The sequence below is a fragment of the Engraulis encrasicolus genome, chromosome 2 (genome assembly GCF_034702125.1).
Source record: "Engraulis encrasicolus isolate BLACKSEA-1 chromosome 2, IST_EnEncr_1.0, whole genome shotgun sequence".
Classification (NCBI taxonomy): Eukaryota; Metazoa; Chordata; class Actinopteri; order Clupeiformes; family Engraulidae; genus Engraulis; species Engraulis encrasicolus.
In genome coordinates, this window is record NC_085858.1 from 24,172,095 (window position 1) to 24,192,249 (window position 20,155).

At 44.3% G+C, this 20,155-nt stretch overlaps 1 protein-coding gene across 1 annotated transcript; it reads right to left on the reverse strand.

Moving 5' to 3' along the window:
• Positions 1-738: 738 nt before the first annotated feature.
• LOC134435389 (alpha-N-acetylneuraminide alpha-2,8-sialyltransferase-like) lies at positions 739-17,508 on the reverse strand. Its single transcript, XM_063184316.1, has 8 exons — positions 17,369-17,508; positions 13,768-13,827; positions 12,043-12,111; positions 11,527-11,604; positions 8,640-8,796; positions 6,702-6,814; positions 5,940-6,032; positions 739-4,174 (listed from the first exon to the last, which is right to left on the reverse strand). Exons 1-8 carry the CDS (start codon positions 17,452-17,454, stop codon positions 3,700-3,702), a joined length of 1,131 nt encoding a protein of 376 aa, XP_063040386.1. The 5' UTR covers positions 17,455-17,508; the 3' UTR covers positions 739-3,699.
• Positions 17,509-20,155: the final 2,647 nt, after the last annotated feature.

The window sequence follows — 20,155 nt, forward strand, 5'->3', positions numbered from 1 at the left end:
AGAGCTGGAAGCAGATGTGTATGAGGGTGTGCTTCTAAATCGCACCTGTTTTCTGTTCCTGGTGGAAGGTGCATCCCTCTGAAGACGCCAGGGATACACCTTGTTGTCTCTGTAATCCACCGTGTCTCTGTGTAGTTTGCTCAGCTTTCTTTTCTGTGTGTCCTCCGTGTATTTCTACGGATAAAAAACGCCATCCTCAAACATTGGCACATCCTTGGCAGTGACCCCATCTGCCGTACCCTCTTTTCTGAGCCCCCCCTCTTCTCCCACTACAGAGCGAGAAACGTGAGGGACTTTCTAGTCCGAACCGACTGTCCGACTGCCCCACCACGGGCAAAGAGGGCCGCCTTAGAAATGTCAGTGGTTTTTTCCCTTGCAGAACATGCGCAGCATGAGAAAGTCACCTCATTCACCTGCACTGCCACAGGGAAACAGTTCACTATCAAACAGCTTACTACATGCAACACATCCAACGTTGTATATCTCATTTCATGTCCATGCAACAAACAATACGTGGGTAAAACAAATAGACCTATCAAGACGCGCATCATTGAGCACAATAGCGCCATCAGGCGCAAAGACGAAAGATCCCCAGTTGCCCAACACTTCATGGAAGCTGGCCATCCTTTATCCTCTCTCTCATTCACTGTCATTGAACATGTCAAAGAATCACGCAGAGGGGGCAACACTGAAAAAAGACTATTACAAAGGGAATGTTTTTGGATATGGACCCTTAAATCTCTCCAACCAAGTGGAATGAACGATGAACTATCTTTATCCTGTTTCTTGTGAATTTACCCTGCATTATCCCTATTATGTTTTATCATGACATTCGATTAACTATTAACGCTATTCATGTACTTCCCCTTGATACTCTCCATGTTCTTCCATTTGGACTGACTATGGTACTGTTGCTTTATACATACTTTGACCCTCCCTAGTAGGCTATCTTTCTCCGATATGCCTATTGACTCCTTATGTATTATGTATATGTATATAGTTTATCACTGCAATGCATGTCGCTGAATGCTTGCAATGCACTCTAGCATCTCCATGACTATGCACTTGTCTTTTCACTAGGTGTTGGTGGGTGAAAAACTTTCAACGGAGCCTTTAAGAGCTCAGTGGAACTGATGACGTATTTCAAACTGGGAACACTGATGAAGGGCTAGACCCGAAACGTTTGTCCCCTGTCTGTCGGTTTTATTTACATTTTTTCGGCTTTGTTTAATACATTTTTTGATTTTGCATCCAGCTCCAGTGTGCGACTCCTTTCTTCCCTTTATCATACTGCTCTTGGAATTACGCACCGAGCGATACGCACAGGATAAGACATTTGGCGCGGACGCCACCCCACCATTACTATACTGTATGAAAATTGCCATTTTTCCAGTCATAATGAATACTTAGAATTTGATGCTGGTGGTAAGTATTCATGAAAAAGGTAAGATTAGTGGATGGGCAGCATGAATTCTGGAAATAAACAACTAAAAATCTCACACAGTGTCCTTTTAACAAAACTGGTATGAAAGTGTAATGCTTGACTTTTGTTTAAAAGTAAAGCAACATGTGTTTAAGTTATAGTACCAACACTTAACGATATGCTACTATGGTTTAAGCATCAGCCTATAGTGTTTAAGCAGTAGGCAAAAACTGTAATTAAAGGCTGCCACTCAGATTACCAATAGAACACACTAACAGCAGGACAGCTCCAAAAAGGTAGGTTCCTTGTGACAATACATGATTTTGGTTTGTTTATAAACACAGTGCTGTGAGGAGGGGCAAGACACTGGCAGCCAATCATGTGAGCAAATTTTTTGACTGACAGTGGTTTCCAACAATCAGAGGTTGAGTTGTGCGCAGCCAGGGTCACGCAGCCAGGGTCACGCAGCCAGGGGAAAACAAAAATTGAGAACCCATCTCTTCGCGCATATGCTATTCACACACAAAGCACACACTGCAAACAGGTGATCACAGCACACCAAGGTGCTCATTTACCACTAGGGAGAAGTGCGTAAAGGGAAGACTTGGCAACACACCCTGAAGAACTGCCCAGGCTATAGAAAGATCAAGCAGGCGCAGTGAGACCAACAGTTGGAATCAATCAACAACTAATCAATGTAACTAGTTATGACTAGGAGAAACAAAAAGAAAGGAAACCCAAACTGACAAAAAGACACAATAACTGGACTCAAGCATAAAATAAATAGGCAAAGCAGCAGTGGCATTGTCCTTAATGTTGACTCATGCTGGCACAAACAACGGCATCTGGCGTCTCAAGGCATCTGAGTGAATGCCATGTATGATTAAAACTCTATGGCACTGCTCTCAGGTCCTACTAGAGAGGGCGCTACGCAAGTACTACGGTGGCTGCAAGAGGACAATCCAAATCATTCAAATAAAGAAGTAACTGTGTGCCAATTTTAATGCTTTTACCTCAAAGTGCCTGGTGGTTACAGTTTTTCTCGATTGCCTCCACACAAGTTCTGATACTTCACACACAATTCTCGGAAAAGCTCGCCCATTTCCCAACTCCCCTAACAAATGTCACTGAACAGTAAGCACAATTCCTTCTTTACACTCACATTTCAGTTTTAAAACACACTCTTTTCAAACCACTACACACAATTCTCTGGATTACACACAATTTTCATGAAGAAAATCCCTGGTTGTCGCATTGAACACACTGCCATTCAAAATACTAAAATCAACTGCCATACTATGTTCACTTTCTCATCACATGGGCAAACTCTCTTCATACCGGTTTACAATCTGAACTCATCACCCCATAAGGACACACATTGCATGTGATATTGATGAAAACATGAGTAGATGCAGTGAGAAAACACATTTGTTTAGTTTTTGAACTCCAAAATATGTTATACAAGAGATCACTTTCATGTGGTTACCCAATATTTTACAATAAATTAGTGTATTTTTTTTAATGTCAGAAAAATATGTAAAATATATTTTTTGCCACACATCTGTGTATACTCTGAGTCAAAAAACAATATTTCAGTATTTTACTACAGACAAATACCCTCTTTAGTACTGTAGAACAGTGAAGAAAATAAGTTTCTACTGTGTGTCAAGTTGAGTATAGAGTTTTACCTTGTGCATATTACTGTTCGATGGTTCACATAAGAGTGTATTAAAATGACTGCTTGTGTGTGTCATTTGAGAACAAAATGACCCTTTTAGAAGAGAGTACATTGTTTTGAGACAAGACGTGCACTTTTCAGAGGTAGTGAAGAGTTTTGCCCGTTGTTTGTGAGGTTTGGAGATTTGTGTGTAGAGTTTTGAGAATTCGAGAACTGATTCCGAAAATTGTGTGTAAGCAATCGAGAAAAACTGTAATATGGGTTGGATTTTGAGGGCATCTTGAAAATTCAGCATGTTTCACAATTCCACATTTAATATTAGTCAGCACAAAAAGAGAGAAATCTGCGGTACGATTCCTGTTTTATGGGTCGGTCATATTTGATTTGGCGGCCGTTTTGAAAATCTCAATTTTAGTTTTACAAAACAATTCCATATATATTTCTGAAATGTCATGCTTTCATGATGCAGTGCATGGAGGTTTCACTACTATGGGTTAGCCATATTAATAGTTGTCCATATTAATCAGAAGAATATGTGTACAGATTTCTATGCTTTTACTCAAAAGTTCTCCAATCCGCTGGACTAATATTGCTGGTGTTATGAACAGCTTGGGCACTGCCCGAGGTGAAGCCTGAGAATGCCCTGATTGTGCAGGCGTAGCAACAGGCCAAACTCAGACGGCATGGCGTGGCTGTTCTTCTTGAACTGTGCATCGTCGTAGTAGTGGTTGGTGAGGGCTTGACAGGTATGCGGGTGCTTGCTGAAGGGCCAGAAGCCGTAGAGGTGCACGTTGGAGCACAGCTCGAGCGCCAGGCTGGTCACGATGAGACCCGTGCTTAGCCGCTTAGCCCGTATGCCCTGGGAGTTCCAAAAGAGCGCCACATTTCTCAAGTACTCTGGGCTCATGTACACAAGCCGAGCTGGGCTCTGGAATTCCTCAGCGGTGTAGGAGGCACGCTGACTCCGTGCTGTGTTTTGGCTATATGAGAAGGCAGGCAAGAAGATCAGGGCATTGCCGTAGGAACGTAGCTTATCTATAAAAGGTTTCCGGCGCCATACCAGATCATTGAACCTGACAGAGAAGAAAAGATGGAAGATGTTCACAAAAAAGACAGGCAGCCCAATGACTGGCATCAGTTCATGCTTCAGGTGCTACACAAGCTATCTGTGCTTTAGAGTACAATAAAATGGAGTACAATAAAAAGGTTTGAATTCTCACATCATCACTGTTTCTACATAAACTGTTTCACCTCGCACAAGCACTTTGCACATTGTATTTACTTGTACACGTGCGAGAAAGAATATCGTACTGTAGTGATGTCATAATGTCTATGGGGCACCTCATTCTGAAGTACTTTAGCCTTAATTAGGCTACTCCTTAAATGTTTTTGGGAAACACAGTTATCAACATATTCTCTTGTTATATTTATATTAACAATCATTTTAACTGTGTGAAAAAAAATTGAAGGCAATGTGGTCAACATCATGGTTCAAAAATTGCACAGTTTAATTCTGTATAGTTTTATGGTTTTTAGATCTTTTATCCTCCCAAACCCCGAAGCCTCTTACTGCAGCTGGGGTCGCCGGCGACCGTAGTCACTTGCTGAAAATGCTTAACTACATCATAAGAACATTTAGCCTGAGTATCATCCTCCGTAGTGACCGCGCTAGCTCAATACTTTCGCTTGCTGACCACGGAGTCTGACCCTGCAGCCACCCCTGGCAGTTGGAATTCAGATATTCGTTCAGTATCTGAACAGCCAATAGGCTCGCTGATAGTCTAAGCCCCTCCCCAAGCCCTCTTACATATTCAACTGAAATACAACAACTTGATGATGGCGATGTGATGTCTGTAACCAGGACATTTGATAGTGCTTGGTGTAAACTGGGACATTGCCGTCCGCCAAGACCTTTGACGGGCTTTCGGCACTGACACTGCGCAGCTCTTGGGCAGTCACACTGGGCGTTTCTCTTCTGTTCACTTTAATGGTTTTAGTTGACAGTTAATATCTTCATAACAAGGTTGGAACAAGCGCAGCCCCATTTCAGTGTTACTTTTTTTGCTGTCACACTCGACGCATATACACAGACACAAACTGGGAAGGAGAGAGGGTGGGGGCTGCTCCGTGGGCTGTGCATTTGGCGCATATTAAACAACGCAACTAGTAGTTTCCCAATAAAATTTGAATCATAATGCCGTGGATCCAATACTATAATATCATATAATATTGTCCTTAAGTCTGAGCGATGCATTGATTTGTTTAGGGTACGTTTTCTGCCAGCTAAATGCAAGGGGGAAGGGGGCTATATTAGCAAACAAGACGATTGCACAGTTAGCCTGCTAATTTTAAATATGATCACCTGGAGCTAATAGCCTTCACATGGCTTAATCCATCCCTGTTATCAGTCCGCTTGAGGTTTTTGCTTCGGGAAAGTGAAAAAATGAGGTCCTAATTAATCTTCAGATGGTGTCGGACCCTGACGGTGCCATAGGCACACGTTGTATGTCTCCCTGAAATCGTAGGTTTTTGACGGACCTCGACAAGTTCTACACTCCTTAGTTACCGTTGCTGAGCTCGGATTGGTTGGCGGCCGTTTGTGGGAGGGGTTTTGCGAAAGGCTAATTCCCTCATTAAGTGAGATAATTTCCAACTGCCGGGGGTGGCTGCAGGGTCAGACTCCGTGGTCAGCAAGCGAAAGTATTGAGCTAGCGCGGTCACTACGGAGGATGATACTCAGGCTAAAGAACATTGCTATGACATTACAGAGAGCCATAGTGCTGCGCTAAGGGGTTAAGGGATAGACAGGCTGCTTTCATGTTTTCTTCCATGACTCACTTATCGTGTATGATGCTGGGGTTGGCTGTTACCAGATCAGACTTACTGCCCACATCCTTTTCATAGTCATTTTCAATTGGTGGAAGGTTGCACCTGTTAAAGAGAATCACTAACAGAGGTCACTAACACATTACAACAAAAGAGGGTATTTTGCTTAAAGGGACACTGTGTGAGATTTTAAGTTGTTTATTTCCACAATTCATGCTGCCCATTCACTAATGTTACCATTTTCGTGAATACTTACCACCAGCATCAAATTCTAAGTATTCATTATGACTGGGAAAATTGCACTTTTCATACATGAAAAGGGGGATCTTCTCCATAGTCCGCCATTTTGAATTTCCAAAAATACCCATTTTTAGCTGCAAAAATGACTGTACTTGGACCATACTAGAAAATATATATTATAGAATATAGACATTGTTTATTACTTAGTACACTTTCATGTAAAGGTGAAATTTGGCAATAAGCAGCCCAGTTTCAATGAGCAGCATAGTTGCAGTACCTTTTTTGACCATTTCTGCACAGTGTCCCTTTAAGCACTTGTTTCTTTACACAACACACAGACTCCAGCTGTCTGCACACAATTTTATACACAAGACATGGACCATACTAGAAAATATTTGTTTATTACTTAGAAAACTTTCATGTAAAGATCAAATTTGGCTATTGGCAGCCCAGTTTCAATGAGCAGCGTAGTTGCAGTCCCCTTTTTGACCATTTCCTGCACAGTGTCCTTTTAATATGGTATACTGCACATACCTAATAACAAATTGGGCAGAATCAATAAGCGGTCCACAACTACTGTTGGTCAGAATACCTCCATTTCCAACAACAGAACATGTATCCCAAGTTTTGTTTACAAAGGGTGACTCCTGAAAACATGCATGGAGAGAGAGAGAGAGAGAGAGAGAGAGAGAGAGAGAGAGAGATACTTTTTTAATTAATTGAATGATTAGAGCAATCATGCAAGCGTTTTTTTCAGTGTACTGTAGTAAGACCAGAGAGACTGGATAAGATATTCTTACAGTACATACACACTGCGTTCGCTGAACGTGTCTGGGAGCATTGTGAGTCCGAGAGGTTCGCGGACTGCCTTGCACACTGCAGTCAGCGTCCACGTTCTATCCGCGGGCAGCAGCCATTCATCTTCACTGGAGCCCGCTCATTGAACGCGGACGTCCGCGCAGGAAAATAGACTACAGTTCTAGAGTTCTATTTTCAAGGAGCATCGCGGTCAGGCCAGACATGCGCCGCGCTTACACCGCGCTCCTGTGTGCAAGGCACAGAGCCGGCGGGCCCATAACGCTCACTACGCTCTCTGCGTAGGGCCTCGCGTTGCCCATGACGTCACTTACGTTGAGGTAAAAAAAATAAAAAAAATAAATAATAGGCTAACTTAAAAAACGACGAACTTATTATTGATTCCGTCACGTATATAGACATAGGGCCTACGCGGTTCACCCCTTCTTCTGTGGTTAATTTCGGATGGAACAGGAGTGAGAATCTTGAGTGAGAATCTCACAACAATGCAGAGTTCCTGCCCATGTCAGTCAGTGCGCATTACAAGCGTTCCTTGCGTTACCGCGGGAACTTAAGTCCGCCTGTGTAATCGAATCAACAGGAAGAATCAAGAAAAATTATGTATTGCTGTCAATGTCTTACTGCTGTTTCGAAAGCTGTAGTAGCTGCCTAGTTGAGAAACATCAGCTGACTTATAGCCCGAGAAACGTGAGTGCAATCGAATCAACGGAGAAGAGTATGAGATAGGAAGGGGTACCGTGTGTGTGTGTGTGTGCGTGTGCGTGTACTTGCGCCCGCCCGCCCGGAGGAGAGGAGAGGAGAGGAAAGGGACGGGTCGCGCGTCTCTGTGTTAAGATGTGTGCGGGATTGACGCTGCGATTATGATCTGTCTATCTCCCGAATATTTTATTGAATAATTTACTCAGTAGCCTAGTCCTCCATCAAGTCGGTTACTCTAATCAGCTCGCCAAAACAATGAAAGTCTTGTGTGGGTATCGTGCACCAGCCCCGCTTGCAGAGGGAGATGGATGGAGAGGGATCAACAAACTTTTAACAGCGAAATACGACGCAATATGATAAACTCCGCTTGGAACGTTAACTTTATGCAACCTGTTCATTTTACTCCTGCTGGCGAGAGAAAACTTGTGCGCGCAGTGTATTACCTTCCTCACCTACTGTAGGCTACTTTCACATTACCACCACGTCTTGCATGTGCAAGCCTTATGTCTTTAGATGTGCAAGCCTGGCCTCCAATTTCTAATTTAGGATACTCTTAAGGCAACACCTGTGCTAATAATGAAAGGAAATGTATTTTGTTGTGTGTTCTGGATGACTTGATTTTTTTTATATAGTTAGGGGGGCCCCTTGGCATTTTTTTGCTTAGGGCCCCACAGAGGTCAGAACCGGCTCTGGCAAGGCATGATCTGTTTACATGTATTCTAACCGCTTCGGACTGATACCGGACACGTTCCGTGTATGTTAAGTGGACGTCCGGGCTTGCAGTGTTTATGCACCGTTAGAATCTCTGGTAAAACTAAGGACCCCTTAATGTGTGTGTGTGTGTATGTGTGTGTGTGTGAACTTTTGACTAGACATGTATGTTAGATGTGTATAGAACTACTATAGATACAATACTGCATCAATACTACAATACTGTATAGTCATGTGGGACTTTACCTTTGGAAAGAGGCTGAACAGTTCAGCATCTACTTTCAGTGTCAGTTTCAGTTTCCTTTTACTCTCACCATCGTAAGTGACAGTTGACCCCACAGGAGTGTTGGCTTGCGTGACGACTGCTTTAGAGGCACCATGCCACTTGTTGGTCAGCAACACCCTGTAAAACCATCAGAACCACACAACAGCGCATGTGGTCATTATCCCTTACCTACATTTCGATGAGTAGCCTACATTCTCTTGTAATGTATGTATGTAATGTAATGTATTGCTGCTCAACACAGGCCATGGTTTAGTTTAACTGTAGATTAAATTACACTCACTTACTAATTTACACTTACTAATAAATTATCTGCTGTCTCTTTTCGTTGCTGCTCAACACAGGCTATGGTTTAGTTTAACTGTAGATTAAATTACACTCACTTACTAATTTACACTTACTAATAAATTATCTGCTGTCTCTTTTCGTCATGCTGCCTTCATTCCAGACGAGTAGAGAGCACACAGGTCATTTCTATCTACTAGTACGCCTGTTAAATAAGAATTCACATGCACTTTGTTTCTGAATAACTGCACTTCAGTGTAAAAGTCTGTTCGAAAGTGTGATAACATGAGAGGCTGGTTATCTGCGAGGCAGCTCAAAGTAGTGGAAGGACACAGGTTCTTTTTCGTAAGACTCCGTCACCATCTCTATGGGAGGCGCTCATTGGCTGTCGACCTTGACGAAGACCTGAAGACGAAGGTGCAAAGCTCACTTTTGCGCTCTCTTCGGCTGGCTGACTGTTCGTTCGACCGACTGGGTTTAACTGTCCAACTGCCTAACTGTCCAAGAAGTGCTTTTTTGTGCAGCTTCGCTGGGCGCCTAGTCACGGCAAAGAAAGGACTCTCTTGACCAAGCAAAAGTGGATTCTACTCTGCATGAGTATTTCAAAGTATATCAAAGAATTTTCTGTAATTACTGAGGAAATGCTGAGTCATTGACTAGCCGCTAGTCCTGCTAAGCCTTGCTAGCGTGTTAACCTTACCACTGTAGCTAGCCGGCCACGCCGCCTAGCTTTACAATGGCTACTTCTGCTTCGATTTCGAAGAAAGGAGAAAAGGAACCCTGCAAATGCCTCACCGGCTGTGGATTCTCTATCTCCCCCGATGACCCGCACACTGTTTGCATGTTATGCCCTGTCCCACGCCCAAAGGCCCTCACCATTGCAGAATGCAGTAAGTGTCAACAACTAGATGCTAACACCCTAGAACGCCTATCTTTCCTTAGCCGCATGGTAGTCACTCACAGAGGGAGCTGCTACGGCTTAGAGGATGTACAGGCACTTGAGGATCCGGAGGAAGGGAGGACAGTGGGTCGGACGGAACCCTCAGCACCCACCCTCTTCGATGAACCCCCGCAGCCGGAGGTCGAGGCCCCCACCATACCTCCCTGGTAGGTCGAGCATGAAGAGGAGGAAGAGGACATCATAGGAATCGATGAAAGGGACCTCACACTTTCGAGACTCGTCTGGGTCCCGAGCCCTTCACTGTCCGCGAGGGCTCATACCCCCAAACTGACAAATTATATGAGGTCTGCGAGAAGGCTGCGGCAAGATTGGAAGTGTCGTGGCCAGAACCGCCGCAGCATCGTTCCAGGACCTGGCTCGACGGCAGGCACCTCCCGTGCCACTTGAAAGCTACTCCCGCTTTTTCCAAAGGTGGTGGGAGACATGGCCAAAATGTGGGATTGACCGTTCTCGGCACCCTACACCGTGTTTCTCCCTACAGGACACCGTCGATTTGGATAAAGGTTGGGACAGGATACCGGCCATGGAGGCTTCACCTGTCACCTGAATCCCCAGCCTGGCAGTCTGGACCTGCCCTCTGTAGCACAGAGGCTCCCGGACAAGATGGACCGGCTCACGCTCTCTCTCTGGGAGAAGACGTACCGGTCAGCCGTGGTGAATGCTTCGGCTATGCTCTCGGCCTACCTGTCAGCCCTCCAGGACAACATGGCTGAATGTATGGCCAGAGGTGAACCAACAGAGAAAGAGTGGTAAAACGTCCGCGAGGCCACCGACTGGGTCCTCCGATGTGCCCAAGGTGCCCCCCAGCTGGACGGGTCATGGCTAGCAGTTACAGGGACAAGAGGCGTGTGGCTGAATCCAACCACCCTCACGGAGCGCGAGAAGACATCGATGATGGACATGCCACTCTCCGTCACAGGTTTGCAGCGGCCCCAAGGCTGCTGCGGCCCCCAGGTCACCATGGCTCAAGCTACAATACCACAGACATCCGTCTCCGACCTCCTCACACCGAGCTGGACGCTCAGATGATTCCCCGGAGCCCCATCCTAGCCCGGGCTCCAACACCGACACCGACAAAGTCTCAACGGCTTCGACCACCGGCGCCTCATCCAGCCACCAGCTCGTCCCGAGTTCAGTGCTGGCCAACGCGAAGAGATACTCTTCGACGAGCTACAGGGAAGAGGTTCTAGCCCTTTGCGGGGCCTCAACACCGGGGCTCTCGCCGCACACCATCTGCCGCGGGTTTCATCGGATGAACACTTGAGCTTAACAGGTGCCCCGGATCCCGGTCCACGCTCACAGCACTCTAATGATAAATTAGTCTGTGCCAGACTGACATCACTCTACCCGGACACATCTAATGCCCTACAGCTCTTTAGCGAGTGGTCCCAGACCCTCCACCACACAAAACCTCACCGCCACTGGGACACGCACACTCTCCAATCCTAAAACAATTCAATAAACTTTGAGAAACATGTCGCACATGGGCCCTCGTCTGTCCTGTTCATGACAGGCCTTAAAGTCATCCAAGAACAATGTCAAAGACTAGTGGAAAGCATACCAAAACGCATGAAAGTGAATACATTATGTTTATTCAGTCATACCTGAACTGTTGACTATTGGTTTCATTCCTATTCCAGTTAAGTGAGTAACCTTCCATCATTTTGTCGATAACACTGTCCCTGAAAATAAGGAAACGCAGAAGTGTGAGATTGTGAAGAGAGGCTGTGATGAATACATACTGTTTAATATAGCACAAATAATATTTCACCAAATGGCCATATACTAATAAATAATAACAGATATTGCTGTCTTTTACATTATAGACAAGACAGGTTTACTCTTCAACACATAGCAAATAAATGATACGACTTTTATGATACACAAAAACAAGGACTGTAAGCTGCTGTAAAGTTCCAGAGCCAGGATCAGGTAAGGAATGTGCGCTGGTTTTCTAATCATTATGTAGACAGGTGAATTTTGCTTTTGAGTTGAGGTTTGAGGACTTAAAAGTTTCTAGACATATGTGTGGTTACAAAATGCAGTAATCAAGAGATCCAACAAGGGTGTCAACAATAAAATAAAACTCTTCCTGAGAGGGAGTGCGTTTTTTTTCTCACCCACAGCTGACATTGCTTTTGGAACCCACACCCTTCTGGTTTGGCAATGGGAAATGAAGAGTGGTCCCTCTGTAAAACAGGTAGAAAGAGTTATGAAGAGTGATGTCACAAAAGTTTTGATAGTGAAATATATCAGTGAGAGAATCATATCAGTGAGAACATCAAAACCATCAAACTTTTGGGGGTGCTGGGGCACACTGCACACTATGGAGAACATTGCCCAGGGGGGGGTCAGCCCAATGTTCCCACGGCCCATTGGTCCCACAGCCCATTGGTCCCACATTGCTAAGACTTTTGCGTTTTTTCAAAATTAGGCCCAATGGTCCCACAGCCCATTGGTCCCACATCACTAAGATTTTTTAATTTAATTTTAGGTCCGTTGGTCCCACAGTCCATTGGTCCCACATCACAAACAGTTCAATGGGCTGTGGGACCAAAGGACCCACTAGTTTGACGCCCTCTCTGTACTTCACATGGCAATCAAACATTTCAAACAAGCGATTTAAGGTTAGTGTTAGGTTTAGGGTTAGGGTTAGGTTTAGGGTTAAGGTTAGGGTTAGGGTTAGGTTTAGGGTTGTATGACCTAAGCGGTAAGTACCGAAAGGGCGTCGAACTAGTGAGTCCCGTGGGACCAATGGGCCTAAAAATTCAAATAAAAAAGCAATGTGGGACCAATGGGCTGTGGGAACAATGGACTGTGGGACCAATGGGCTGTGGGACCAATGGGCCTAAATAATGAAAAAAAAGTCTTAGTGACGTGGGACCAATGGGCTGTGGGACCAATGGGTTGTGGGACCAATGGGCTGTGGGACCAGTGGGCCGTGGGACCAATGGGCTGTGGGACCAATGGGGCGTGGGAACATTGGTACGCTCCCCCCAGGGGCACCTAAGTTCAAATCAGGGATTTTGAAGTTTGATCGCCGGCCAGATAAGTTGAAGTTTATTCTCTTTCTGTTTTGTCCCCCATGACAATGCCGAATTTTCTGTATGGGAGCTTGCTGTTAGCCAGAGGCTAGTCTAATAGCATAGGAGGCTACGTAAACACTGCATCCCATATGGATCAGATATGGATCAGGCATTGGTTTATTGGATTTTGTTACAGAGGATGGGCTAAATTACTTCCCACCTTCTGCGTATGACTGCTTTGATTGGCCGAGGTAGTCAAACAGGAGTTGTGTCAAGTCAGGATAAGAAGGACAACACAAAACTGAGCCAATTTCATATCAATACCAACTGGTCCCCATGAAACGTGTGACATTCTGAAACAGCGCCTGGTTCACAAAAACCTCATTATCTCCATTTCTTTGCAGTTCTTGGTTTAACTTAGGTTTGCTTGGCAATAAAAGCTCATAGAGACACACGGTTTTCACCCACTGAAAGTGCAAAGTCTCACTTTCAAACAAACCATAACATGTTTCAGTGACCCCATCACATAATATGCTGTGACTCTACAAAAAAAATGTTAAAAAAGGGCTTAGAACCCCGGTATTCTACGATATAATTCCGTAAGCACCGCCGGTATTCAATGTGTTAATTTCGATGCTTTTCATGTCCCTTTCCTCTATCACAGAGTTCAATTATCTGGCTCATAACACTCTTTTGACAAATCTTTTACTTTCTTCATGACATAGAACATGAAAACTGTATACGGTAGGGCCCATCACTGTATGCATGATGAATGAAGCATGATGCTTTTTTTGTAATGGCTCAGAGCTGAGGACTTACCTGCACCCACTGTGGTGTTTGGTCTTCTTCAATTGCAAAAAGTCAGGAGACATGACATATCTGCGAATGAAACAAATAAGACTTTACTTGACAGTACTGTCAGAAGCATGACGGACATAACTGTCATAACACTGTCATAAACATTTTGCTGAAGTCACAAATATTTAATGACTGTTGTCATTGTGTCGTTTGGCTATTGTCATGACAGTTCAGTTCAGTTTATTTTGTCCCCAAGGGAAAGAAATTAGGTTTGTAGCAGGTATTTAAAAACATTCAGGACAGACAACAAATAGGCTAGAAAACAACATAAAGACAGAGACCAGAGGTCAACACAGCACAAGGACATACGACTGGGACCAATACACAGAATTGACAAGTTGGCATTTAGGCTGTCTTTATACACAACTTCAAATTAAGTGACATTTCCAGAGGGTGTCTTTGTCATGACAACCTGACATTAATTCTGAAATGTCCTCATTATGACAACTTGGTAGTATTCACATTACCTGATCATGTTTTTGTTAATAGCAATTTGACACTATAACAAAAATATGCCCTATTTTCTTTCTATATGGCATTTTGAACATCATAGATACACTGCTAAAAAAAGGGAACACCAAAACAACACAATGCAACTCCAAGTCAATCGCACTTCTGTTCAGGGCTGGACTGGGAGAATTTTTAGGCAGGGCATTTTCCAAGGCCAGGCCAGGCTACCATGAAGCAAAAACCAATAAAGCTTATGACAATACCTACATGTGGTGGTTTGGCGCAATTCAGAATAGGGAAAAGACCTTGAACATCAAGGTGACATTGACCTTGACCTTTTAAGGACTATACTGACACAAAATAATCATAGCAATATCAGCAATAACTCCATAATTGAGAATTTGTTTCTCATTTTTACAATGAAAGTCTATTGACATTCTTCAGAATAGCAAATTTGACCTTGGCAATGTCATTTTAAGGTCACAATCACACATTCTCCCTATGTAATTGTCAGAAATGAATTCCTCTCAAATAATTGGCCAGAATTGATGTATGACATGTATATAAACAGTTTAAAAGCAAAAAAGACAGATTTTTGTTATAGGCAATGGCGGCCATATTTGGCAGCCATATTGTGAAAAATCTGGCACTATGGCGGACAAGCAACGCTGTGATTTTTAATGTGTAGGAACCCACTAACTCAATTCCAGTGAGAAACGCCCCCTACTCAAAATAGCGAACGGGTCTACAGGGCTGGTCCAGGACTATCGGTTATGTTATGGAGCTAGGGCATTGGTCAGGGGCCAGCGGTTTGATTATTTTCGATACTTAAGAACAGTGCTGGGAGTAACAGCGTTAGATATAACGCCGTTACTAATGGAGCCTCATTTTGAGTAATGGAATACTTAAAGTGGTAGTTCGCTATTTTAGACATTAAGCCCTGTTTGTGTGACTTCTGGGGTGAAGTAGAGCTGTTCTCATCACAATTTTGACATTTGGTGCTGAACATAGCATTTGGGTATTCAAGACTGCAGCCCCCCCACCTTTACATTGACCCGCCAGGTTGGTGGGGGGGGGTAATTAACCAGTGCTCTCCCCCATCCTCCTCCATGACTGAGGTACCCTGAGCATGGTACCGTCCCACCGCACTGCTCCCCATGGGGCGCCACTGAGGGCTGCCCCCTTGCACGGGTGAGGCATAAATGCAATTTCGTTGTGTGCAGTGTGCAGTGTTCACTTGTGTGCTCTAGAGTGCTGTGTCACAATGACAATGGGAGTTGGAGTTTCCCAATGGGCTTTCACTTTCACTACATTGACTCCAATGAAGCACTCAAGCAATCGATCATAAAATGGCATTAAACTTTCGTTTGCAGAGACATGAAACTCACCGAGTGGTCAGAGGTGGGCAGCGATACGTTGGCTCGAAAATCACCGCGAAATACGCTTCCAGAGAAGATATATTCATTATTGTCCATCTTCATTGATTGTATTGGTTTGACTAGTATTACTCCGCGCGACCGGAAATGGGGGTGCGTTTGTTTACGTTACTATCTATTGTTTGTATGCAAGCTGTAGTTTTTGTAGCCAGTCCCGCTCAAAGATAGCCGTTCTACCTCGCTCCTTGATGTCTGCATAAACAACACACTATCGCTACCTACTGGCTGGATGTCTACTGCTATTCAACGGCGTCTGGGGGAAAATAGGTCCGCCAAATGCTAAACAACAGTTAGAAGGCACATTTCGCTGCAATTTTCGGGTCAATTTATCGCTGTCTACCACTGACCACACGGTGAGTTCCATGTCTTCTCAAACATGCCATTTTATAATCGATTGCTTGAGTGCTCTATTGGAGTCAATGTAAAGGTGGGGGGGCTGCAGTCTTGGATACCCAAATGCTCCGTTCAGCACCAAATGTCAACATTGTGATGAGAACATCTCTAGGCTACTTCACCCCAGAAGTCACACAAACAGGGCGTAATGTCTAAAATAGCGAACTACCACTTTCATTACTTTATCCATAACTGTAACGCCGTTACAGTTACTCGGGAGGTAACGTGACACGTTATGATTTTATGAATTGCAGCGCCTGTGTGCACTGGCTGCTGACAAAATCAAGGAGCAAATGACAACACCGCGTAAATCTGTACTAAGTCGGCTTTTAGTATGCTCACATTCACCCTTTGCATGTGTTGTGGGCGGAGTGTCAGTCATTCTACACAGAGTTTACAGGGAGCGCATATAGAGAATAGAAGAGACAACGGTAGTAAAGCCACGAGGTTGCATGTTCCAAAGGTAAATACCGGAATCATTTCACACCAGTTGCAATCAACTGCAATACTGTTTATATCCAAAGTATACTGTGCCTTGGAAACAAAGTTATGTCCGTAACGCGACTCTAATTTCACTAAGCACCTCTCAACATCGCATGGTGGCATGCCCCGTGAAGCTAGTAGTTTCAGCTTTATCGAAGAGGGAGACAGGCAAGCCAAACCTGATTTCTCAGGACATGAGTGAGCTCAACAAAATAATTGCCAGGTATGTGGTTGAAAACACGTTTCCCCTATCCCCTGTGGGGTAGGAGTTGTTAAGGGCTCTTGTTGCAAAAAAAAGCACATCCCTAAAAACGATGTGAACTGGATTAACATTCACCATTGATAGGTCATGAAGATACTTTATAGCATCTTAAGCAAAACTAACATCACAGACAAAATAACATCACAGAACAAGGATGGAAAACCCATTTAACTGTTTCTTTGACATTTTAAGCAAGAACAAAAGTAACACAAAAAATACTTTTCCTGGTAACTAGTTACTTTTATAGTGAAGTAACGCAGTTACTAAAGCAATTACTTTTTGGAGAAGTAACTGGTACTTGTAATTAGTTACTTTTTGAAAGTAACTTTCCCAGCACTGCTTAAGAATGCCCCACGATACGATGCAATTTGATTCAATCGTCAGATTATATCGTGATATATCGATACATTTAGATTATTACTTATATCCCTAACGTCTATGTTAATACCCTACCCTTCCTTTACATGAAGTTGAAGAGGTATAAAATAACAGAGAGAGAGAGAGAGAGAGAGAGAGAGAGAGAGAGAGAGAGACTCACCTGTCTATATGAACAATCCAAAGATATAAAATTCCCAGGAGACCCAATGTGAACAAGAGCAGAGTTGATTTTTTGATACAATCCATTCCTTCTGCACGTGGACACACACACACACACACACACACACACACACACACACACACACACACACACACACACACACACACACACACACACACACACACACACACACAGTCGTGTGCACCTGCTGTCACCTTACAGAAAGAATCAGCTCCTCCCTGCTATCACTTTGACCGGATCTATTTTTTTCAGCTCTTCTTCACTACTGTCAGTCACTCCTCAACTAGTGGCTTTACAGTAATCTACCTTAGTATAGTGCCCGTGTCAGTGTTACAACTGCCTTTTGTATTGAAGAATAGCCCTTCTGTAGTCACACACAGTTGCCAATCTCATGACATAGTGTTGTGTCACTGTGAAAGGGTGCAGTACTGCCCAGGTGAGGAGGTGGAGCTGAGATCTAGACGACCGGTTTACAGTAAACCCTGCCTTCTATTGCCAGAGACTGAATAATACTCCTAGAATCTCTGCTATTCCTATTCCTGAACAACTCCTGAGCAACTTCTGGGGTGGGGTCAGGTTCTGACACCATTTGTAGCGAAGGGGAGTAGAGTTTCCCAGCCGGGACTCCAGCCCGGACTTTCTGGGGTAGTAAACTGGGGCTCTGACTGCTACACCAAAGAGCCTGGCTCGTTGGCATGTTGGTCAGAACACACCCACAACCCCAGTGATGGTCACTTGGTCAGGTTGGTGCTTGGAATCAGGTTGGGTAGCTTGTCAACTCAAACAGCCACCCAGTCTACCCAGCACACTGTGTTGACAGATTTACACTCCAGGCATTCAGAGGTGTGTGCTAAATCCATCAAACTCACTACAGTAAAGTTCACATGAACAAATGAATTCCTTCATAGTGTAGCGAAGTGGTTAAACAGGAAGTAATCTCGACTACGCCACCCCCGGGGGGTATGAGCCCCCGAAGGAAAAATGAGTTTGGAAGTCACAATTAACCAGGGGCAGAGCAGGGGGGGGGGGGGGGGGGGGGGGGTTGCCAGGAACCCCCGGCCTCACCACTTAGGGGGGCCCCCTGCCAGTGGCTTTCGATTGCCAAACATCTTGTAGGGGCCCCATTCTACGATATTTTGTGGGCCCAACACCTCTGACACATCTCCCGCTCCCCCTGTCCCAATACCAGTGCTCCGCCCCTAAATTAACCAAACTACTCACACTTTACCCTCACAAGGCAAAACACAGGTTAGTGCAAGGAAAGTCAGAGACATTGGCTTTAATTATATTGTGGAAATCTTTATTTTTCTTCTTTGTCACGTATAAAAATATGTTTCACTCTTTTTCATAATAAAATATATGTTCACTCTGGTTCTGTTCAATCACAATAAATAGTATTGCACAGTGGGTCTATATTGCACTTAGAGCCCACACACAAGCTTGTCATACATATAATTACAGTATATCACGAAAGTGAATACACACCTCACAGTTTTGCAGATTTTTGAGTATATCTTTTCATAGGAAAGCATTGCAGAAATTTAACTTTGACACAATGATTAGTGACCTTTTAACAACATATTTAACCGCTTAAATTTCTTGTTCACTCAGAAAAAAACAAAACACAGCCATTAATGTTTGAACATGTACTCACAAAAGTGAGTACACCCCAGATTAAAATCCGGTAGAGAAGGGGCTATGTTGGCTTGAATCGTCTCGAAATGAAACAAAATGAAAAGGGATGACAAGGGAGGTCATCAGTTCATTTACCTATTATAGAGTGTTAGCAAGGGCTTTGTGTAAGGCCGTACCCATTCCAACGTCATAGCCCAAACAAAAAGACAAAAAGTCGGCCATCTTTAAAATCGGCCATCTTGAAGCAGTTCATATATGTGTTCAAGAGTGTTAGGGGCAAAACATACCAAAGCCGAACGGAACGGTCGCGGGACGAACACGGTCTTTCTGCTTAGTTTCGGCCGGTGTGTTTTTCTCTGCCTTGCACATTGACAGAGTTGGCGTGCGCGGCGAGTCCTGTTCAAAACCCCCTCACAGCCAAAGCTAGCATGCTACTTTGCCATTCATTTGAATGAGACACCGCCGGTCGCCGGCGTGAAAAATACGCTCACGTTCTATTTTTCAAATGCAGCGCGGCGCGGAGCCGGCTCCCGCGCCGCTGACGCCCGACTACCGCCGGTTGGTGTGTAAGGACAGATATGCTTCTATGTATTTTTACCGACGCCGGTAAAAAACGTGGCCGTTCCGCGATGCTTTACCGCCCTGGTGTGTTAGACCCCAAAGAGCACAAGATTTGGGGCAAATCCAACAATCCGTTCTAAAGTTATCGCATTAACTCAAAATATAGCAGCGGACATTTTTATTTTGTTGTTTACGGCTAAACCGTAACTTTTCGCAACCGGCATACGGCAGAAATGGATTCAGCATCCAAAAATCATATAGAAACAACTCTTGAATTGCTTTTCCTCAAAAATGCCTACAGCTTCTTATTTAAAGTGGACCTCCGGGGGGGCGCTAAGCCCCCCACATTTGGGCTTGCATGCCCACCCTCGGGGACACCGGTTCGAGTCCAGCCGGGGTCATTTCCCAATCCTCCCCTGTCTCTCTGCCCCATTCGCTTCCTGTCACCATCTTCAACTGTCCTGTCAAATAAAGGCATAAAAGCCCATAAAAATATTGAAAAAAAATAATAATAAAATAAACAAATAAATAAAGTGGACCTCCGGGATTTTGGACACCGGACCTCATTTC

Coding starts and splice junctions, on each gene's coding strand:
- LOC134435389 (XM_063184316.1), bottom strand. CDS start 17,454: ATGGATTGTATCAAAAAATCAACTCTGCTCTTGTTCACATTGGGTCTC. Junction 11,605..12,042: donor AAAAGCAATGTCAGCTGTGG/GTGAGAAAAAAA, acceptor CCTTATTTTCAG/GGACAGTGTTATCGACAAAA. Junction 4,175..5,939: donor CCCAGCATCATACACGATAA/GTGAGTCATGGA, acceptor CTTCTCTGTCAG/GTTCAATGATCTGGTATGGC.